Source organism: Dendrobium catenatum, unplaced genomic scaffold (genome assembly GCF_001605985.2).
Source record: "Dendrobium catenatum unplaced genomic scaffold, ASM160598v2 fragScaff_scaffold_3, whole genome shotgun sequence".
NCBI classification, from domain to species: domain Eukaryota; kingdom Viridiplantae; phylum Streptophyta; class Magnoliopsida; order Asparagales; family Orchidaceae; genus Dendrobium; species Dendrobium catenatum.
Window position 1 is genome coordinate 275,719 of NW_021318465.1, and position 21,811 is coordinate 297,529.

The window sequence follows — 21,811 nt, forward strand, 5'->3', positions numbered from 1 at the left end:
TAGCCATGTTATTAGGTTTAGTGGTGGACACATTAGGCAACTTTTTAGGTGATATGAGGGATGGCAATATGATTGTGTCATTTATTGAAAAGCAAAGAACTGCAAAGCAATACATGCTGGTTTCAGTCGAAACTCAAAAAGTTAACAAACTATTAGGTTGTTGTTTGATATCATGCTGGATTGATAAAATAGTTTATAGGCATAATTTAAAAATCATCATTGAAGGTTGCCTTGGACTTGTAGTCAACTAGTGTAATCTCGAGGTTCAAATTTGAGTCAAATAAACCTCATCGATAACCGATATGGGATCATCAGACTGAGTGTGACTCCTTTTTCTAGCCCAGTTTTGCTGGTCAAGAAGAAGGATGGGAGCTAGAGATTTTGTGTTGATTATTGGGCTATGAATAAGGAGATTGTGCCAAACAAGTTTTTTAGCATTAGCCATGTTATTAGGTTTAGTGGTGGACACATTAGGCAACTTTTTAGGTGATATGAGGGATGGCAATATGATTGTGTCATTTATTGAAAAGCAAAGAACTGCAAAGCAATACATGCTGGTTTCAGTCGAAACTCAAAAAGTTAACAAACTATTAGGTTGTTGTTTGATATCATGCTGGATTGATAAAATAGTTTATAGGCATAATTTAAAAATCATCATTGAAGGTTGCCTTGGACTTGTAGTCAACTAGTGTAATCTCGAGGTTCAAATTCGAGTCAAATAAACCTCATCGATAACCGATATGGGATCATCAGACCGAGTGTGACTCCTTTTTCTAGCCCAGTTTTGCTGGTCAAGAAAAAGGATGGGAGCTAGAGATTTTGTGTTGATTATTGGGCTATGAATAACGAGATTGTGCCAAACAAGTTTTTCATACCGGTGATCGATGAGCTACTGAATGAGTTGTGTGGGACAGTGGTGTTCACCAAGATGGATTTGAAGTCGGGATACCATCAAATCAGTATCAGGGAGGAGGATGTCCCGAAGATTACTTTTAGTACACATGAGGGGTATTACGAGTTCTTAGTAATGCCATTTGGGCTCATATATGCCCCTGCCACTTTCCAGTCACTCATAAACATAGTGTTTATATCATATCTCTGGAAGTTCGTGCTGGTTTTCTTTGATGGAATACTAGTATACAACAAGTCGATTAGGGAGCACTTGGAGCATGTGAGGATGGTCTTGGAAGCATTACAGGAGCATTAGCTTTGGTCCAATTTGAAGAAGTGTTGTTTTTCACAGGCCAGTGTGGAGTATTAATGCCTCTCAGGAGGGGGTGGCCGCATATCATGTCAGGATTGAGGCAATGCAAAAATGATCTCTACCTAAGAATCGGAGAGAGCTGAGGGGTTCCCTAGGTTTGACAGGGTACTACAGGAGATTTATAAGAGGATACAACACCATAGCTTAGTCGTTGACAGAGCAACTAAAGAAGGACTGTTTCCTATGGGGAAAGCAACTACACAAATTTTAGAGAGATTGAAGAAAGCTATAACCACAATACTGATTTTGGCCCTACCGGACTTCAGTCAGATCTTTGTGGTTGAGACAGATGCATTAGTATATAGGTTGGGGGCTATGCTCATGCAGAATCAATGACCTATAGCCTACTTCAGCCAAGTGTTGAGAGCCAGAGCAAGGTTGAAGTTAATCTATGAGAGGGAATTGATGGTCATTGTGTTAACCATTCAGAAATGGCGACCATACTTGTTAATCGGCATTTTATTGTCAGGACATACCAGAGGAGCTTAAAGTTCCTTTTGAAGCAGAGGATGGTGACTGAGCATCAAATATGGTTTTCAAAACTATTAGAGAACAAAGCGATATATGCCTTATCTAGATGCATGGAGAAGCTCCAGGAGTTGGCTATGTTGATACCCCTGATGTTGGATTGGGAGGCTATCAAAGAGGAGAATATGTAGGATGAGAAGTTGGAAAAAATTAGAGCAGATATTCTGAAGGATGATAATAGTCACCTAGGCTACTCTTTAGAGGGGGAGAGACTGTTGTACCAAGGGAGATTTGTGATGCCTAGGATCTCAATTCATATCACACAGCTGCTGCAAGCGTTCCACGGGAGCGTTGTTGTGGTCACTTTGGTGTACAAAAGACATACAAGAGACTGGAAGTGGAGTTATATTGGAGGGGGATGCATAAAGATGTGGAAGAAATGGTGGCTATATATGAGGTGTGCCAGAGTAGGGGATTACTTCAACCCTAGCTCTACTAGACATGGTGTGGGAGGAGGTCACCATAGACTTTATTGATGGATTACCTCGATCGGAAGGGTTTACTGGGATTATAGTGGTAGGTGACAGATTAAACAAGTATAGGTTATGACGTGATACTAATGCTTCTCAAAATCAATTTGGATTCATGGTGGGTAGGTTTACTATGGAAGCTATATATTTACTGAGAGGTTTGATGGAGAAGTATAGTGAGAATGAGGAGGATCTATATATGATATTTATTGATTTAGAGTATGATAAAGTTTCAAGAGAAGTGCTCTAAAGAGTTCTAGAAAAGAAAAGAGTTAATAATGCTAATATTCTAGTCATTAAGGATATGCATGCAAGAGTTGTTATTCGTGTTAAAAAATAATGTGTTTTTACCATGTATTTTCCTATTTCAGTTGGATTGCATCAAGGATTAGCTTTAAGTCCATATATTTTTGCTTTAGTCATGGATGTTTTTATTAGATATTTGCAAGAGGATGTAACCTTGGTGTATGCTTTTTGCTGATGATATTCTTCTTGTTGATAAGACTAGAAGGGGGTTGAAGGAAAACTTGAATTATGGAGGTAAACCTTAGAGTCTAAAGGGTTTTGCTTGAGCAGATCTAAAACGGAATACATGGAATGTAATTTTAGTAGTAGTAGATCTAGTGGGGGATTGTGGCTTTGGTGATCAAGTCATTAAAAAGAATACATGTTTTAGATATTTCGGTTCTATTTTTCAAAGCGATGGTGAAATAGATGGGACATTATTAGTAGAATTCAAGTTGGATAGTTGAAGTGAAGGAATGCATCAAGCTTGTTGTGTGACAGAAAAGTATCCCACAAACTTAAGGTAAAATTCTATAAGATGGTGGTGAGACCTTTAATGTTTTATGGCACAAAATGTTGGTCATTAAAAGAGAAGCGGGAAATTAAGTGTTACAGAGATGAGGATGCTCAAGTGGTTGAGTGGCTTCACTCTTAAAGACATGATGCAAAAAAAATATATATGTGAAAATGTTGGAGTAGCTCCAGTGGCAGATAAGACTAGAGAGAGTTGCCTTAGATGGTTTGGTCACATAAAACATCGGCCTTCCGATGACCCGATTAGGAGAGTAGATGTATTAGATTTGGCCTATATTAAAAAAAGGTATAGGCAAACCTAAAAAGACTTTGTTAGAAAGGTATAGGTTGATCTAAAAAGACTTTGTTAGAAAATATTAGAAATTATATTTTTATTACATGTAAGCGAGAATCTAACTCTTAACAATACATAATGGAGAAAAATGATTCATGTAGCCGATCAGATGTAATGAGATATAAGCTTGATGTTATTGTTTTTTTTTATTGAGATTTGTATTTGTAAATGTCTGCTATTTAGAGGTTTTATTAAAAAAAAAACAAATCTCAATGTGGAGTGAGTGAGCTAAAATATTGCTCATAGTGAATTTTTATAGAGAATACCTTACAGGATTTGCATCATTTGAAGCTTGCATTTCCTTCCCATTGCCCAACTGATCAATTCTCAAAGTGAAGTTTCATTGCTTATGAATAGAATAATGAATATGGACGTCACACAATCCAGCTCACAAATAGCTCATGAGCTTGAGCTCAATGGATAGCCATACTTGAGTTACTGCCGACTCAATTTATTAGCTTGTGAACTGTCATTTTAAAAATTATTAATATAATAATTCACTTAAAATAATTAGAATTTTAGAGTTCAAATATCAAATTGTCAAAAGTATTTAAAAATTATTTATAATCAAATACATCATCAGCATCACGCCAGCATTGAAGATTAATCTCCATCAATTTGAACCTTTGCATAAAATTTCTTTGGGGTTTTTGGTTTCTGTTCCAGCGGTCAATCATCTTGTAAAATTGAATGGTTATAAACACTTGTCAACTAACGAGCTTATGAAAAAGTCAAATCAATTTATTTCTTCATTCTATTAACCATTCCTAATAATTTGTCAATTTAACTTCATGATATTTGAAAATTTTTTGAGCTATAAAATGACTAGGTTTCTTTACACATTATCTTGACCATTCATCTAGGATGATTTGAATCCTTTAATGCATAAAAAAATTTTCAATGGGTGTTCTGCTTTACTTATGATGACGTTTCATTGAATTCCCTAAGGTTTGAGAGATGTAGTCTATGGGACTGTAGATTTTCTTTTTTGCACACTAGCGTGTATTCATGCTTGCTTACATGCATTGAGTTCAACTCAGCTTGGATCGAATTTCTTCTTGAGCAAGAAATCATTGTGGCTAATGTGGTCGTCCCTTGGCATTTTGATCTTACTGCTAGGATGAGAATCCGTGGGAGACTCACTTGTTAAACCTCAGCCATCCCTTAGCATTTTGATCTCACGGCTAGGAAGGGAATCCGTGTGAGGCTCACATAGATCATGCCGATCCTTACATATTTAGTTGGCTGTGTATGAAGGATTATATTAGATCAATTATGCATGATTTTGTAATTATTTGTTTTTTTATTAAGTTATCTTGTATAGATTTATCAATAGGGATAATTTTGTGCAATAAAATTAAACTTTTTCCCTCTCCAATTCTTTGAATTTAACAATTCCAAAATTTTAGGTCAGGGCTGAAATGAATGGGAGTTAGAATATCATTCCCTTCTTCCCTCCTTAACCTCCATCGCCCTTTTGCTCAACCACGGCTTCCTCTCCTTTCCACCTTTCATGCTTTTTTCCCATCACAATATTCACAGGATGATATTTATTATGTAGTTAAGATTCGATCTCAAGACATTGATAATAACTTCTATGTCCTTATCATTCTGACTGGCTGGCATCTCTAGCATGATGACTACTCTTTAGGCTTCTCTGGTTTACATCCAAATTGTGACTTCTGGTCGATGTGATTGGATTCTTTATCCCACTATCCTCATCTTCTTTCGTTGCCAAACCGCACAACGGCATTACCCACATCCCATTGCATGCCATACTTCCTTCTGAGTGCCTTAACAAGCTCAAGCCTGGCTTGGTAGTTTGGTCTTAAAATTGAGCTTTATTGAATTGCTATGTTTCTTGTTCTTATTATAAAATTCATTATTTTTTAAATCTTGAATGTTCTTGAGCTGCCTTAAGCTTATTTTGTGTATGATATCATGCCCTTAGTCCTGTAGTGAGGAAGGATTGGGCCTGGTTTAAATTTTATAAATTTGGGTCTTTTCCCCCTCCTATTGCTCCTGAATCTGGTCCTAGCAAAACATTGATTGGCTTACTGTTTTCAATTAAGATATGATTTCGCTTTTCTCCATACTTCTCCAGTATCTTATGATGCTTTAAACTGATGGCTATGTTTATGAGAATTTTGCATGAAGGCCTTATTCGTTATTGCTTTATTAATCATCTTCAATGTTGGCCCTTTCTTTTTAAAGCTCTTGTGAGCCTTACAACCGTGTTATCTTGTACAAGTGCCATTTATTTCAATGATTTTTATGGCAGTTAGTATCCGATAGCGTGAAGATGAAACAAACATATAGCTCTCTTCTCGCTGAAAAGCAAGCCAAGGCAAAGCAGCTTCAGCAGGTTAATTCATCATTGGAGTCACAGAAAGCCAAAATAGCTCATGTTGAAGAGCAGGTTTGTTCTATGCTTATTCTCTTCTAACATCTTATTTCTCCTCCTCCTTACCAAATTACTTTACCAGATGAAATCATACCTTGCACAAGCTGCCAAAACTTCTGTAGAGAACAGGCACATTGCCATCAACCTGGATAAAGCAAAGCTAGAGCTGGGAGATTCTGAGAAAGAGCTAAAGTGGCTGAAATCTGCTGTTGACATCACCGAGAAGGAACATCAACGCAACCAGGAGAGGATTCTTGACTTGAAAACGGAGTTGGAGAAAGAAAGGTTATATCTGCATTTGGATAGATTCATTTCTGTTTAGTTTTAGAAAAAAGATTACTAATTCTGTTCATTGTCAAAGACAGCAATGAGAGGAAAAAACTGGAGGAAGAATATGAAGATCTGAAGAAAGAAGTCATGGAGCTGAGCCCTGAAAGGCAGGAGTTAGCCATTCAGAAACTCGAGGAAGAGATCAAGGAGTGTAAGGCTATACTGAAATGTGGAGTTTGTTTTGATCGGCCGAAGGAGGTTAAGTTCAAAATCTCTTCCTTTTTTCTAATTCATCAAGCAAAAATGGCTTCCAGGATTCATGAAAGCCTGTCTTATCTGTAGGTTGTCATCACTAAATGCTTTCATCTGTTCTGCAATCCCTGCATTCAAAGGAACCTGGAAATTCGTCACAGAAAGTGCCCTGGTTGTGGAACACCATTTGGGCAGAATGATGTGCGTGAGGTCAATATTTGAACTGAAATCTTATAGTACTCCTTTCTATTAGGAAAATTCTCCTTTCTATAAATCGGCTCTACAGGAAAGCTTCCATTCCACCATTAATTTCTCTTTGTTTCATAATAGGTTTGGATTTAGGCTTTGTTTGGAATGGTTTTCTTACTGTTTTTTAAAGCAATTTTTTAGTATAAAATTTTCTGATTATAAGAATTTTTATACTCAAAAGCTGATTTTGAAAACAGTAAGAAAATTATCGTAGTCATTGATTGGATTAGGAATTTTGTATATATATTGAACAATCTCAAAATAGTTTGGAATAGTGGCCAATTTAATCAGAGTATTGTATTTTTTCCAATTTAGTTCATTGATTATGCAAAACTAATACCAAATAGTTAGTTGGAGATTAAATTGAGATCTATTTTAGGGCTAAATTGGCTACATACAAATGATCAGAGGATTATATTGGAACTAAATTGTACATATGATATCAGAATTATAGCTAAAAAGTAAAAAAAAAAAAAAAAAAAAAAAAAAAAAAAAAAAAAAAAAACTACTTTATATAAAAGTTTTAATTACAAAGAAATAAAATCTCATAGGTGCACACCAGATGGCAATGTATATTACTATACTCTCAATTTTCAAACACCCTTGAATGAAAAATAATATTCTTATTTATAGTAGATTTTGGCTCAAAATATTATTTTATAATGACTTAAGCTTCATTTGGATGGTTTTCTTACCATTTTTAAAATTATTTTTTTATATAAAAATTTAATTTTTACATTAAAAATTTATTTTATGAAGTAGTAAGAAAATAGTTTCAAATAAAGCCATAATATTCAATCAAATAAATATATTCTTAGATATGAAAGTAATTTATTTTTTAAAAGCATTTTCTTTTAGGCTCTGTGTGGCATGGCTTATTTAATGCTTATTAAATTAATTTTTTAGTACAAATATTTTGATTTTTTTAATTAAAAAATTATTGTAAGAAGCAATAAGAAAGTTATCCCAAATGAATTTAATTTGAAGTTTTTGTGAATATTTTTCAAATAGAATATATATTAATATCAGGAGCATTGTTAGTCATTAATGCTTTATTTGCACTAATAATACTATTAGTATGGGTTAATTTTTCATTTATCTTAATAGCTGACCATCATTGCAGTAAGAAATTTGGTTGAAAGATTAATATTATTCTTCTCAAAACCAACATTTCTGATGTTGATTCAAGGGATTTGTTATTCTCTAAAGAAATTGATTAAATTGTTCTTTTGGTCAAATGATACTGATTAATTTTTTAGATATGAGAGCATTTTACCCGTAAAAATAAATATTTTTAATGAAAGCTGATAGTTTTTTATTTTTGCTACAAAATGTTCTAACAAAATATAAAATCAATTAAAAATATCCTTTGATATCAAGGGTTTATTTGGGATGTCTATAGTTTTTTGGAGAAAATTGTTCTTGAAAATAACTTTTTATCATAACAAAATTATTAAAAACAGGAAAAAAAATTAGCCAAATAAAAATTAGGATTGTAATTTGAAAAATAAAATAATAGGAAAATTATCTAAAATAAAACTTAAGTCATACATCAGAGTAAACATTTATGAATATTTGTGTTTAGGATTAATGATATTTTAGTCATCAATTGAATAAAGGTTCAATAATTGAATGGATTGATCTACTTGTTTCACAACTTTCTGAATTATAATTTATTATCTTTATTTGGGAAGGGCTTATTATCTTCTGATTTTAAAAGCACATTATCGTCATAATTATATCTCCTAAATTTGTTAAAAGCCCGCCTCTATCTTGTGATGTAGATCATTTCTACCTTATAGCATTTCATATGTAGTAGATGTTATCATCCGAAACATTTTGATAGGCTTATATGAGATTTCACTGGCTGATGTTGCATATATATAATTTTATTCGAAATGAGTAGAGTTATAAATAGTATAAAATGATCATGAGTCAACGTACTAAATCTAAATATGAAATATATGATATGCGTAAAGGTACTTTCCATTTGATATAATATGCATTTTAGCATAATACATGTATACTAATGAGCACACTAGATATATAGATTTACAAGTTATGATATATGAGATGTGCAAATGATGTCTGCTATTATGATATACATGATATGACATGTGCAAAAATAATAAAGATTGGTTAAAAATGATTGATCGATTTTGGTTGACTTGATACTAGTTACCCTGTAAAAGAGAGCTGGCTAAATAACTTCCCTTTAAATAAGATTTGTGGTGTAATCCTAAAAGATATAACAAGAAGACATAAATAGATTGACTGATATGATATGATATGTTGATGGGCACGAAGTGACACTTCTTACATGAAAGTCACCTAATTTATGATATATGATATGAGAACCTTTCTTGTTTGGTATGAAAGGCCAACATGACTTGATATAAGTAAATGTTCACTTTGTGTGGAATCTTATTTGGGCTGATAAATCAAGTTGCTTTGTTGCCTCGGACCTTAGTTCAAATTATCATGCTTGTTGGGTGGTGCGAGGGTTTACCCCTTTGGTTCAGGTGAAAAGCACCAGAATTTTTTTCATACAACTCCTCGGCGTTGTGTACCAGAGTGCCTTGGCATTGTGTTTCGAGCACCACAACGCTTTATAGAGTTGAGTGTCGCAGCGCTCTAGATTCAGTGTTGCAGTGTTGTATGACGCTGCAATGCTGCGGGTTTGAGCGCAACAGTATCGTGATGACAGAGGCTTGAGCATCTTAGTACTGTGAGGTGAACTTGATAGTTTTTGTTATTGTTTTTTTAAAGGGTTACGTGTCTTGGTGTTATTAACTTCTATTTCTCTTATGTTTAGTGTTAGAGAACTGTGAGAACGATATAAGAGAGAAAAGAAGGAAGGAGAGAGTAAGAGAGGAGATGTTTGTACTTATTTATCCTATTTTCATAGTGCATTCATTGGTGTGGTATGGCTTCGTGATATTTTCCCAATTTTGAATTTTTTCATATTAAATTCGAGTGTCTTCTTACTTTTCGCTGCTTTTTAATTTTCCTGTTTGCTTTTTTGTTGATGGTTTACTCCTCATCCCCAATAGCAAAGCACCATAAGTGTTAGATATCTTGCCTTGCTTATTACTATTGTTATGTGACATATGCACACCACATAATTATATATGATATATGCACAAGTGATATGACATAACATTAATATGATACATGATATGATTGATACAAGCATATAATAAGATTGATATAAAGCACATGTAGATGATATATATGCATTGATATAGATTTATACACATATATATAAACATATGACACATGATATTACATGATAGACATGTTGATGCATATGACTTGACATATAGATAATATTTATTTATTATAACTGATTGATGTAGATTCATATATGATATATGCATAAATTCATATTTTTCATAACATTGTACTGCAAATGATACAAATACAAAACTAACAAAACATATTGATTATGCTGAATTGTATTGTTTGTTGATTAATCATGATGATGCATGCTAATTATAGTGATTGCTATTTATTCACACTGATTTGGATTGAATGATTACATGCATATTATTTTTATTGCAATAAATTGATAGCATTTATATATTTTGATAACTTATTAAGTTGTTAGCTCACTTTATAGTTTTCATGCTTTAGATTCGAGTAGTGACCCAGTGGAGTGAGGCCAATTTGATTTTAAACTTTTAGATTAAATTTTTTATACTTTTTGCTTTATTTCTATATAGTCAGGAGTATTGAAAATTAGATTGATGTATTGATTGAACTTTTAATTATTGTAAGAGAATTTTGATGAATAATAATTATAGTGAAATATTTTTATGTATATGATTATAGTGAATATTAGACTGATTTATTTTTAAATTTCATTTTAAGTTTTTTAGAGCATTTAGTTTAATTTAGTGAAGCGATTAGAAAAATAAAAATTACCAATATTATTTAGTTGGGGAAGTTAATTACATATTTAGGTATAGTTACAGTGTACAAATTATAATAAAATAAGTGAAATATAAAAAATTAATTTATGAAACTTTAGGCTAACAAATTTAAAATTAATTCATTAATATTCTTTAACTATTATTAAGACATTTAATGAGCATAATTATAAATTAATTTATCTAACTATTTTCCTAGAAAGAAATGGCCATCAATATTAAAATTCATATACTTATTTATGTGATATTAACTAAAATCAAAATTTCAATTTTACAAAATTATTAATTGTATATCAATTTAGAGAATTGATTGGAGATTTCTACTATACAGCTCACATAATATGACATGTTTGAAGAATTGATCATTACGACTATACAATTCAATTACTGTGACAGATTTGGACAACTGACTCGATATTAATGATATACAACTCACATAATGTGACAGGCTTTGACATTTGATTGGACATTACTGTTATAAAGCTCACCTAATGTGATATATTTTTGCCAACAATAACAAATATAATTTTTCATAGTTATCTATAAATTATTCTAACAACATTAATCATCCATAAATTAATTTCAATTTAATATAATTAAGCATAATTATTTCTAACTAATATATTTATTCAAATAATATATTAATTAATTTATTATCTTTCAAAATTAAAATTAGTTTAATTAATCCCTTAATTTGTCCAAATTTAGCTCGACAATGATGAGTCGGGCTGAACCGCTCTCTTTTATTCTTCTCGTCTTCCTTGCCAAGCCCTAGAGACGATACACAGGGTAGAGGTCATGTTTCGCCACCTCAAGCTCCAACCCAAACCCTTAATAAACCTCTCATCTAGATCTTTTCCATGCTCCAGATCGTCCTCATCCTCCTCATCGCCCCCTCCTCCACAGGACCATGATTCATTGGACGCAGGCGAGCCTCCTACGCCTGATCGCACTGGCGCTGGTGAATCTTCCCCTCCATCTCCTCCATCTCCTCCATCCTACTCTTCATTCTTTAGCGACATCAAGGAGCGGCTTAAGTCTCCTCCATCGCCGCCTCGCCGCATTCCTAAAGATCCTCCGCCTCCCGCTGCATTCTCCGCTGCCGGTAAGTCCCCGCCGGCCGCTTCCCTTGAAGAGATTCGGAAGCATCTCGCTGAGTTCCGGCTCAAGTCAGGCGGCTCTACCTCCACCGACCGCCCATCCTCTGGCGCCCCTCTCTCCTTCCAGGATCTTCTCAAGAACAACGTTTTTGGAAAGCCCAGTTCCAGTGCCGGTGCCACTGGGCCCGATGCTGGAAGGGAACTTCCCTTCGATTCGATTAGGGAGAGCCTCAAGAAATTCCGGGCTTCATCTCGTGAAAATGAAGGCCAAGCACGGAGCTCCAGCTTCAACATCAGGGCTTTCCAGCATGGCGTGAGAGAGGGGCTTGTAGACGGTGGGAGGGGGCCTCAACTCATCGGTACTGACAAGCTACCGGATTCGATATTTGGGAAGGAAAGGAGAGAGAAGAAGGGGGAAGGAGAAGAGGGGGAACCGAAAGTTCCGAGGACGGAGTTTGTGAAGATGTATGGTTATGAAGAGCTTGGGGAGAAGTTGCAGAGGCTGAGGCCGGTAAAGGATGGAAAAAAAGGTGAGTGGTTCTCGCTTACTGAATTGAATGAGAGGCTTGCAAAGCTTAGGGAGTTGGAGGAAAAGGAGACGGAATCGAAGATGGGTGGACTATCATTTAGAGATATCAGGGAGAGCCTTGAAAGGCTCAAGGATTCAAATGCCACGAAAAAGGCAAATAGTAAGTATTTGACACTGTTTCTGTATGCTTATACTTTTCTGTGATGCCGTCTGATTTTTATTACTGAAAATTTGAGGTTTGTTTTCATCTGAGCAGTGCAAAGGTTCTCTTTATTTGCCAACTTGGGTCGTCAAGGAAAGCCAACTTTCATGCTTAATCCCCCGCAAGAGCACCTTCTAGAAAATGTCGGTAGTGATTGGATATTTATCATATTATTGCTATTTTACCAATGCTTATTGATTGAAATTGTAAACTCACAAATATTATTTCATCCCAATGCAGTATTTTCATCCAGATCATATGTCTTCAGGTGAGAAGTTGAAGTTGGAACTAAAGAGTGTTAGAGATGAATTTAAGATGTCAGAGAATGATTGTGGATCTACACGAGTACAAGGTAAAGAATTCACTTGTAATTATATTGATTATTGTTTTTGCACACAGTAATATGGTACTTGAACTGGCGTGAGCTTGTTTGATCAGTTGCAATTATCAAATAGAACTTATGGAGGAATGAGCTTGATTGTCTGCGTGCATAAAAGATTTTGCTATATCTAAGGTTTTAAGTGTCAGCACATCAGGCGCTTGTTACAATGCAGCTATTGGAATCTTTTTGCATGTTAGAAATAATTTTCAATGTTCTTTCATAGTGGAAGGATTCAACAACAACATCAAGCCTTTACCCCACAACATGAGGTCAGATACATGAATCCTTTTTCTCCACTGTCTTGTTAAGAGTTAGATTCTCATTTACATCTTTTAAAAAAAGATCATTTATAATACTTTCTAGCCAAGTCTTTTTAGGTCCACCTCTACCTTTCTTAACAAATGCCAAATCTAATACATCTACTCTCATAATCGAGTCATTGGAAGGCTGAGGTTTTATGTTACTAAACCTTCTAAGGTGACTCTATCTAATCTTACTTGCCACTGGAGCTTCTACAACTTTTTCACATGTATATTCATTTTGTATTCTGCCTCTAAGAGTGAAGCTACTCATCAGCCTGAGCATCCTCATCTCTGCAACATTTTATTTAATTTTATGTTTCTCTTTTAATGGCCAACATTCTATGCCATAAAACATTGCAAGTCTCACACAATTTTATAGAATTTTCCCTTAAGTTTATGCGGTGCTTTTCTATCACACAACATGCCTGATGCATTCCTCCACTTCAACCATCCAACTGAATTCTACTAATAATGTCCCTATCTATTTCACCATCACTTTGAACAATAAACCTGAGATATTTAAAACGTGTACTCTTTTTATTTATTTGATTGCCCAAAGGCTCAGTCCCCCACTACATCTATTACTACTAAAGTTACACAAAAACTCAATGTTTTTTGTTTTAGATTTACTCAAATAAAAATCTTTAGACCTAAGGGTGACCTCCATAATTCAAGTTTTCCTTCAACTCCCTCTCTAGTTTTATCAAGAAGAAGAACATCATCAACAAAAAGCATACAGCAAGTTACATCCTCGTAAAATGTCTAGTAAGAACACCTGTGAATAAAGTAAAAAGATAAGGGCTTAAAGTTAGTCCTTGATGTGACCCAGCTGAAATAAAAAAATACTTGATCAAACCACCTTATGTTTAAACACAAGTGACAACTTCTGTATATATATCCTCGATGATTTGAATATTATCATTATTAATTTATTTCTTTTTTTAGAACTTTTCAGAGCACGTATGTTGGAACTTTATCATATGTTTTCTCTAAATAAATAAATATCATATGTATATCTTTCTTACTCTCTTTATACTTCTTCATCAAATCTCTCAACAAATGTATAGCTTCCATAATAGACCTATCTGACATGAATCCAAACGAATTTTAAGAAACATTAGTATCTCATGGTAACCTATGCTTAATTACTCTCCTCTATAGTTTTAATATATGATACATTAACTTAATTCCTTTATAATTCGTACACTTGTGCATCACCTTTAGTCTTAAAAATGAGAACCAACACACTACTTGCTCACTTCTCTGACATCTTTTTTCTTTAAAATTATATTCAAAGTTTAGTAAGCAAAGAAATTCTTTGATCTTCTAAGCATTTTCATCAGATTTGATTGCTTTTGCACACTTTATTTTTTATAAAGCCTCTTCAACTTCAATTTTATTAATATGACGATAAAAAAAAATATTTTCATTTAGGGTGTTAAGATCACTAAAGTGAATCATATTCTCACAATCTTCATTAAAAAGTTTATCAAAATATCTCATATACCTATGTTGAATATCTTCTAATAAAAGTACTTCTTTATCCTCATTCTTAATGCGCTTCACTTGAAGTAGATCCTTACTTTTCATATCTCTTTATTTGGCTAACTTATACATGCATCTTTCACCCTCAATATCTAATATATTATATAAATCATTAAAAGCTAAATTATTTGTATTGTATATTATTTTCTTAGACTCTCTATTGGTTTATCTATATGATTCTCAAATTTTTAATCTTTTACATCTAAACCAATTTTGATAATAGAGTATTTTATTTTTTTATCATATTTTGTATATTTTGAATCCACCATCAACTATTTTTATTATTAGAAGCTTTTCCTTTTATACTCCAAACACATACTTTGCAACATTTTTAATATCACTATTGATTTTTTTGTCACATAACATTCGCTTTCATAGTAGAAGGATGAGGGAAAAAAAATCAAATTCTATTTAGTGTCATGTAGTAGTCCTTTAATGTGTGTATATTGTTACGACAAGTATGCTTGAAATGATATCGATGCGCTTTGGATGTAAAAATAGGAAACAAAAGAGAAGAAAAGCATAGGAATACAAATGTAATGGATGTTTTTTATTCTCCTTCAAAATCAAAGTAAGACACAATTGATCGACTATTCGAGAGATAGATTAGCTCTTCCACAAACCTTAGACGCTGCTAGGAACGCACAAAAAACTCTAGGAAAATAAACTTGGCAATATCATGATACTAACCTTAATCAAAACTCTCCCTTGAATAGATCTAGCCATAGTTGTACTAACAGAACTTTCCTAAATAATTAAACATGATTTAGAAAACATTCTTAAGTAATTAAACATGGTTTAGGAAGCCTTCCTAAATAATTAGCACTATATGAACTTTCCTAAATTCAAATTGGAAATCTTTCCCTAAATAATTTCCTCATTTTTCTCCTCCTAACATAATGAATCACTGTTTTGTTCATTCCCACATGGGGACTGAAAGCCCCCTTGATTCCTCCTAGTTCGGTTCTAGCTTGACTAGCCCCTGCTGTCTCAGTCGGTTGGGTCTATCCCTTCTTCTACGACTTCCTCCATATCAATACTCCCCCTCCCCTCCAAAAAAAGAAGCGCATTGTCCTCAAGGTGGGAGGATGGAAATTGCTTCTTGATCACCTCATATGATTCTAACGTAGCTTCATAATTAGATACATCCTTCCATCGAATTAGGATCTCCTTTGCTCCTTTCGTCCCTTGCCATAATCCCACTACCTTCATGAGTTTCATAATCACTTTCATGTCCTCAGCCAATGCCGCCGTTAGTGAGGAAAAGGGTGTGTGATTTCTGATAGCACACCTCAATTGTGATATATGGAATACTGAGTGTATTGATGATGATGCTAGTGACCTTAGATGGTAGGTTATTGCCCTAATGTGCTTTTTCACCTCATAAGGCTCGAAGTAACAAGGGAATAGCTTCTTATTCTTCCTCTTGGCCAGTGTCGTCTACCGGTATGGTCTCAGTTTTAAATAAAATTTGTCTCCTGGCTCAAGCTGCATATCTCGTTTGTGTTCATATGCCTTCTTTTTTAGAAGTTGTTGAGCTCTTAGTAAATGCCCTTTGAGTTCTACTAGTATCCTGTCTCTCTCCTCTAAGTATGGATCTACATTGGAAACTTGTGTAGTGCTCTGCCCGTAGTGTATCAGATGGGGTTGATTCCTCCCATACAAAATCTTGAAAGGGGTAGTCCGTGTGGTTGTATAGAAATATGTATTATACTAATACTACACCCATGCTAACCATTTGGCCCATAGTTTTGGTGTGTCAGAAACAAAACTACGCAAGTATGTCTCCATGCTCTTGTTGACCACTTCTGTTTGGTCATCCGTCTTTGGGTGATATGCTATGCTTCTTTTCAGGATCGTCCCTTGCATCCTGAATAACTCCTTCCAAAATTTGCTAAGGAACACCTTATTTCTATCTGATACTATAGATTCTGGAATGCCATGTAGGTGCACTACTTCTCGAATAAAGATCATGGCGACTAAGATAATGGTGTAGGGATGTCTCAGCAGAATGAAATGGGCATATTTGTTCAGCCGATCTACCATGACAAGTATTACTGAATATTCCTCTGATCGTGGAAAACCCTCAATGAAGGTTATCGTCACTTCCTCTTAGACCTTCTCAGGTAAAGGTAATGGTTGTAATAACCCCCTAGGCGTCATAATCAGTTACTTATGCTGCTGACATACATCACACATGGCTACCATATCTTCTACATCCCGATGCATACCTGCTCAATATAACTCAGCTGATAGTCGACTATATGTCTTTTGTACTCTTGAATGTCCCCCTATTATACTTCAATGAAACTCATGCAGTAGTTTGGGAATGTAACTTGAGGTCCGTGGTAACACAAACCTCCCTTGATAGAGTAGTTGTTCTCCCCTCAGAGCATAACCTGGGTGACTGTCCGGGTCCTTCAGCAAATCTTTCATGATCTTCCTCAATCCTTCATTCTACTTGCTCTGCCTCCTCAATACTTTCCAGTCTACGGTCATTGCTAATGATAATGCTGCAAACTAGGGCTCCTCGACCCTCCTGGACAAGGCGGCTGTTGCTTTGTTTTCTAAGCCTAATCATTATTGGATCTCAAAATCATATCCAAGCAACTTGGATAGCCATCTCTGATGCTCTTCAATAATCATTTGTTGTTCCAACAAATATTTTAGTCTCGTCTGATCTGTCTTGACTATGAAGTGTTTCCCCAACAAATAAGGCCGCCACTTATGAAGAGCCAAAATAATCGTCATTTGCTCCTGTTCACATTTAGACATGATCATTGCCTTTGTTGTGAGCACCTGGCTAAAATATGCAATAGGTCTCTGCTCTTGCATAAGGCTCCTAGCCAATAACTCGACGAATCTGTCTCCACCACAAATGATTTCCCAAAATGTGGGAGCACTAATCCTAGTACACTGATCATAACTTTAACTTTCTTCAACTCCTGGAAAGCTCGTGTCGCTTCCTCCCCCCATTGGAAGTTATCATTATTCATTTGCTTTGTCAAAGGTCCCACAATGGTGTTGTATCCATTCACAAATTTTCGGTAGTAACCGGTGAGCCCTAAGAAACAATGTAACTCCTTCAAGTTCTTGGGAAGAGGCCAGTCCCCCATGGCCTGAACATTGGAATGGTCAGCTGACACCCTCTCCCTAGACACTATATGTCCAAAATACTCCACTCGTGACTGTCTGAATGAGGACTTTTTTCAGTTGGAAAACAACTGATGTTCTCTCAAGGTACCAAATATTGTCTTCAAGTGTTTTCCATGCTCTGTTTCTGTCCTATTGTATATCAAGATTTCATCAAAGAATATCACGACAAACCTTCTGAGATGCGGTTGGAACACTCGGTTCATGAGGGATTGAAGGGTGGCAGGGGCATTAGTGAGGCCAAAGGGCATCACCAGGAACTTGTAGTGCCCCTCATATATTATAAAGGTCGTCTTGTGCACATAAACTGGCTTCATCCTGATTTGATGGTATCCCAACTTCAAATCAATCTTGTAGAAGATTATTGCCCCAAATAACTCATTCAAGATTTCATCAATTGCCGGAATGGAGAAATTTTCTAGCACCGTTTCCTTATTCAGAGCCCTATAATCTACAAAAAATCTCTAGCTATCGTCCTTTTTCACCAACAGAAATGGACTAGGGAAAGGGTTTACATTAGGTCCAATGATCCCTGCTTCTAGCATCTCCTTGATGAACCTCTCGATCTCATCTTTCTAAATCTAGTGGTAACGGTATGGCTCGACTCCTATTGGAGAGGTATCCTCATTTAGGTTGATGGCATGTTCGTGGTCTCGTGGTGGTGGTAACCCGATAGGTTGCCGAAATATGTTCTGAAACTGCTACAAAATCTTCTGGACACCAATGGGATTTTTTCTATCTCTTGTTCCTGGACCTCTTCTATGTTCTATAACTCCACCAAGTACCTTAGGCCTGTGTCCTAATATCTCCTGAGCATGATTTTAAGTGATACTATGGTTCTGCATAAGCTGGCATCCTCTTGGAGCACTACCTTCCTCCCCTCTACCTGAAGCTCCATGGTAAGAGATTTCCAGTCCATCTTCATTTCCCCCATGGTTTGCAACCACTTCATTCCTAGAATCACATCCGTACTCCCCACAAAGGAACTCAATGGCACAGCCAGGGGGCACCTGCCCCCACTAGCCTAAAAAAGAAAAATATTTAGTATATTTAGTTAAGTTAATTAATTAATAAAATATTTTTTAATGCAAAAAAAACTTTGATTTTAAAATTTTTATGAACTAACATTATCATTATGATTTTGGACAAATTTCAAATAATATTTTTGAGCAAAATTTTAATCAAATCAATATCATTTTATTTATTATTGAACAAATTTCTAATTATATTTTCTAACAAAAAAATATCTAACTCAAACCCACCAACATTAATATTGGGAAGAAAATAAATTATAAATTAAATTATTTTACGTTATTAAATTAAAAAAAACCTAAGGTGATATGAACTAGCAAAAAAAAAATTATATTATCAATCTTTTATTCAAATCTATAACTTATATTGTGATTCTTTTGTTTGAAAAAATTGTTAAGATAACATCCGCATCTTGTTTTAAAAAGTGGTTGCTTTTATGAAATTTGACTGTCTATATCTTATAATATATATAATTGAGCAAATATTTTAATTGTATAAGGAGAAATATACCTGAAAGTTCTTTTTGGATATAATTATCTCCAATGCGAGATAACTCCTCGCTATATGTGGACTGTTTATTAGACTTGTAAGTCATTTAAAACTTCAGTGACCACAATTTTTTTTGTTAATTTATTATTAAATCCTACAAATGTATATGAGAAATTTTAGTTTAAAATTTTCATATATGTCATAAATTTACAAGTAATAACTTATATTTTTGAAAATTTAAATCTTATTTTATTATTAATTATTAAATGAAAAGATGAAAGTAATCACTTGAAAAAAATTAGGAATATATTTTTATAAATTTGTGCCCCCACTAATAAAAATTTCTTATTCCACTCCTAGAAGGAAGTCTTCTATCATATGAACATCCTGCAAGGTCATCACCACCCCCTTACATATTCCTCAACTCCTCTTTATCTTACTCGTCCCATCATCAGCACACATCCTTCCATCTTCATCAATTGCAACCCCAAGAAGTCCACGAGCTGATTCGAGATGAAGTTATGTGTAGCCCCACTGTCCATCAGAACCACCATTGGTTGTTCCGCTATTTGCCTCTTCACCTTCATGGTGTGAGTGAATCCCACCACGGTGTTCAGGGACACCTTTGCCATGTCTAGATGTAAATGTGTTGTTTCCTCCATGATCTCCTCCAACTCGTCCCCACTCTCCTCTCCCTCACAGACCATCAAGACTTGAAGAGCTCGATTCTTGCATCTTTCGGTGTAAATTTTTCATCACATCTGAAGCATAACCCTTTTGGCCGTGTATCTTGCACCTCTGACTTCTGTAAGTCGCTTGAAATTACCCTTAGGACGTACTCTAGTGTTCTTCTCCTTCAGCATTTCCCTCCGAAATGACACCATCTCGGCCCTTGGTGCTAGGGTCGTAGAGTTATTCTTGTAAGTCCCTCCCATTGTGTTGCTTCGGCTGGCCTTCTCCCATTGATATTTTTCTTCTACTCTCCAAGCAAGCTCCATCATTTCCCATAGCCCTCTAGGTCTCAACACCCCGAGCTTTGCTTGTATGTCTTCCCTCATTCCCTTTATGAAATTCTCTTCCAACCCTTCCTCAAAAATTCCCCTCAACCTTCCCGATAGTAGCTTATACTTCTCTTGATACTCCATGATTGTCCCCTCTTGAGTTAAAACATAGAACTGTTCATAGAGATCTCTTTCCCGAATGGCTCAGAAGCGTTCCAACAAACACTTTAAATTTCTCCCATGAATAGATCGGATACCAAGCCTCCCTCCACTGAAACCAAGCTAGAGCTTTTCCCTCCAAACATAGCCCCGTCGCCATGAGTTTTTTTCTCTTTCGTTAGCCTATTGATAACAAAGTAACGCTCTACCCAATACACCCAACCTTGAGCATCTTCCCCTTTAAAAATCAATATATTTAACTTCCTTGATCTTGCATCTATACCCCATTGGATTCTCCCTATGTTAGTTCCTCCTGTGTAATGATTGTGCGATTCTCTCCCTTTCTCCCTTGGCTGATTTGGACTCCATTGCTCCGCCCAACCATTATCTCCTCTAGTCCACCTCTCACCATGCCTGGGTGCTCTCTCAAAGGGTTTGGCCTCCCCCTTCTTGCTACCTTTCCTTCAGGATACCCTGATTAACCTCGCTTTGATACCAATTTGATGTGCCTTGGAAGTAAAAACAACAAATAAAACTGAAGAAAAGCCTAGGAATACAAATATAATGGTTGTTTTATGATTTCTCCTTAAAAAAATAAAACAAGATTCAATTGATCTACTATTTGAGAGGTAGATCAACTCTCCCACAAACCCTATACGCTGCTAAAAACTCACAACAAATACTAGGAAAATAAACTCAACAATATCATGATTCTAACCTTAATCAAAACTCTTCCTTAAATAGCCCTAACCATAATAACACAAATAAAATATTCCAAAAAAAATTAAAGATAATTTAGGAAACATTCCTAAACAATTAAACATGATTTAGGAAATCTTTCTAAATAACTAATCCTAAATAAGCTTTCCTAAATAATTCAAATTGAAAATTTTACCCTAAATAATTTCTTCCTTATTCCTCCTCCTAACATAATGAATCACAGCTTTGCTATGCCCCACAAGGGGGCCGAAATCCCCCCTCATTCCTCCTGGTTTAGTTCTTGTTGAATCGGCCCTTGATGGCCCAGTCGGCTGGGTCTGCTCCCCCTCTCATGGGGCTCCCGCCGTTTCATATACGTCTTATAAAGAATTAGTTTTGGATATGTTGATCCTGATCCAAGTTCTCTACTATAGGTGTTTTATAATTCAAACCCGTGCCAAATTGGATATGATCTGAGGAAGGGTTTTATTTGGAAACTTGGGTTTGGATTTAGGCTGACTCTATTTTGAAGTTTGATTTCTCATTCTAAAGATTTTGATGGCGGAAGGATAGTAGAGGTGTCATTCATGAAGGTGTTCTTTAGGGTCGAACGGGGAAAACTTGGGCTAAGACAATGATAGATTGTTTTTTTTTTTTTCAATGAAATCATAAAAATCCATACTATATTTTAAAAGA

General features: G+C 35.1%; 2 protein-coding genes across 2 annotated transcripts in view; both read left to right on the forward strand.

The window, feature by feature from the left end:
• The window catches only part of LOC110115203 (E3 ubiquitin-protein ligase BRE1-like 2), a 45,604-nt gene extending 38,704 nt beyond the window's left edge, over positions 1 to 6,900 (forward strand). Inside the window, exons 16-19 of the mRNA XM_020848374.2 lie at positions 5,697 to 5,834; positions 5,902 to 6,104; positions 6,185 to 6,347; positions 6,432 to 6,900. Coding sequence (XP_020704033.1) covers positions 5,697 to 5,834; positions 5,902 to 6,104; positions 6,185 to 6,347; positions 6,432 to 6,563 — 636 coding nt within the window. The 3' untranslated portion in view covers positions 6,564 to 6,900. The remainder of the gene's footprint in view (positions 1 to 5,696; positions 5,835 to 5,901; positions 6,105 to 6,184; positions 6,348 to 6,431) is intronic.
• A 4,377-nt stretch (positions 6,901 to 11,277) lies between these two features.
• On the forward strand, positions 11,278 to 12,705 carry LOC110115200 (the record flags this gene model as incomplete). The annotated part of the gene is given in 3 exon segments (XM_020848372.2): positions 11,278 to 12,311; positions 12,408 to 12,496; positions 12,594 to 12,705. Coding segments are annotated over 3 exon segments (1,192 nt in total), but the record flags the coding sequence as incomplete, so codon positions are not given.
• Positions 12,706 to 21,811: the final 9,106 nt, after the last annotated feature.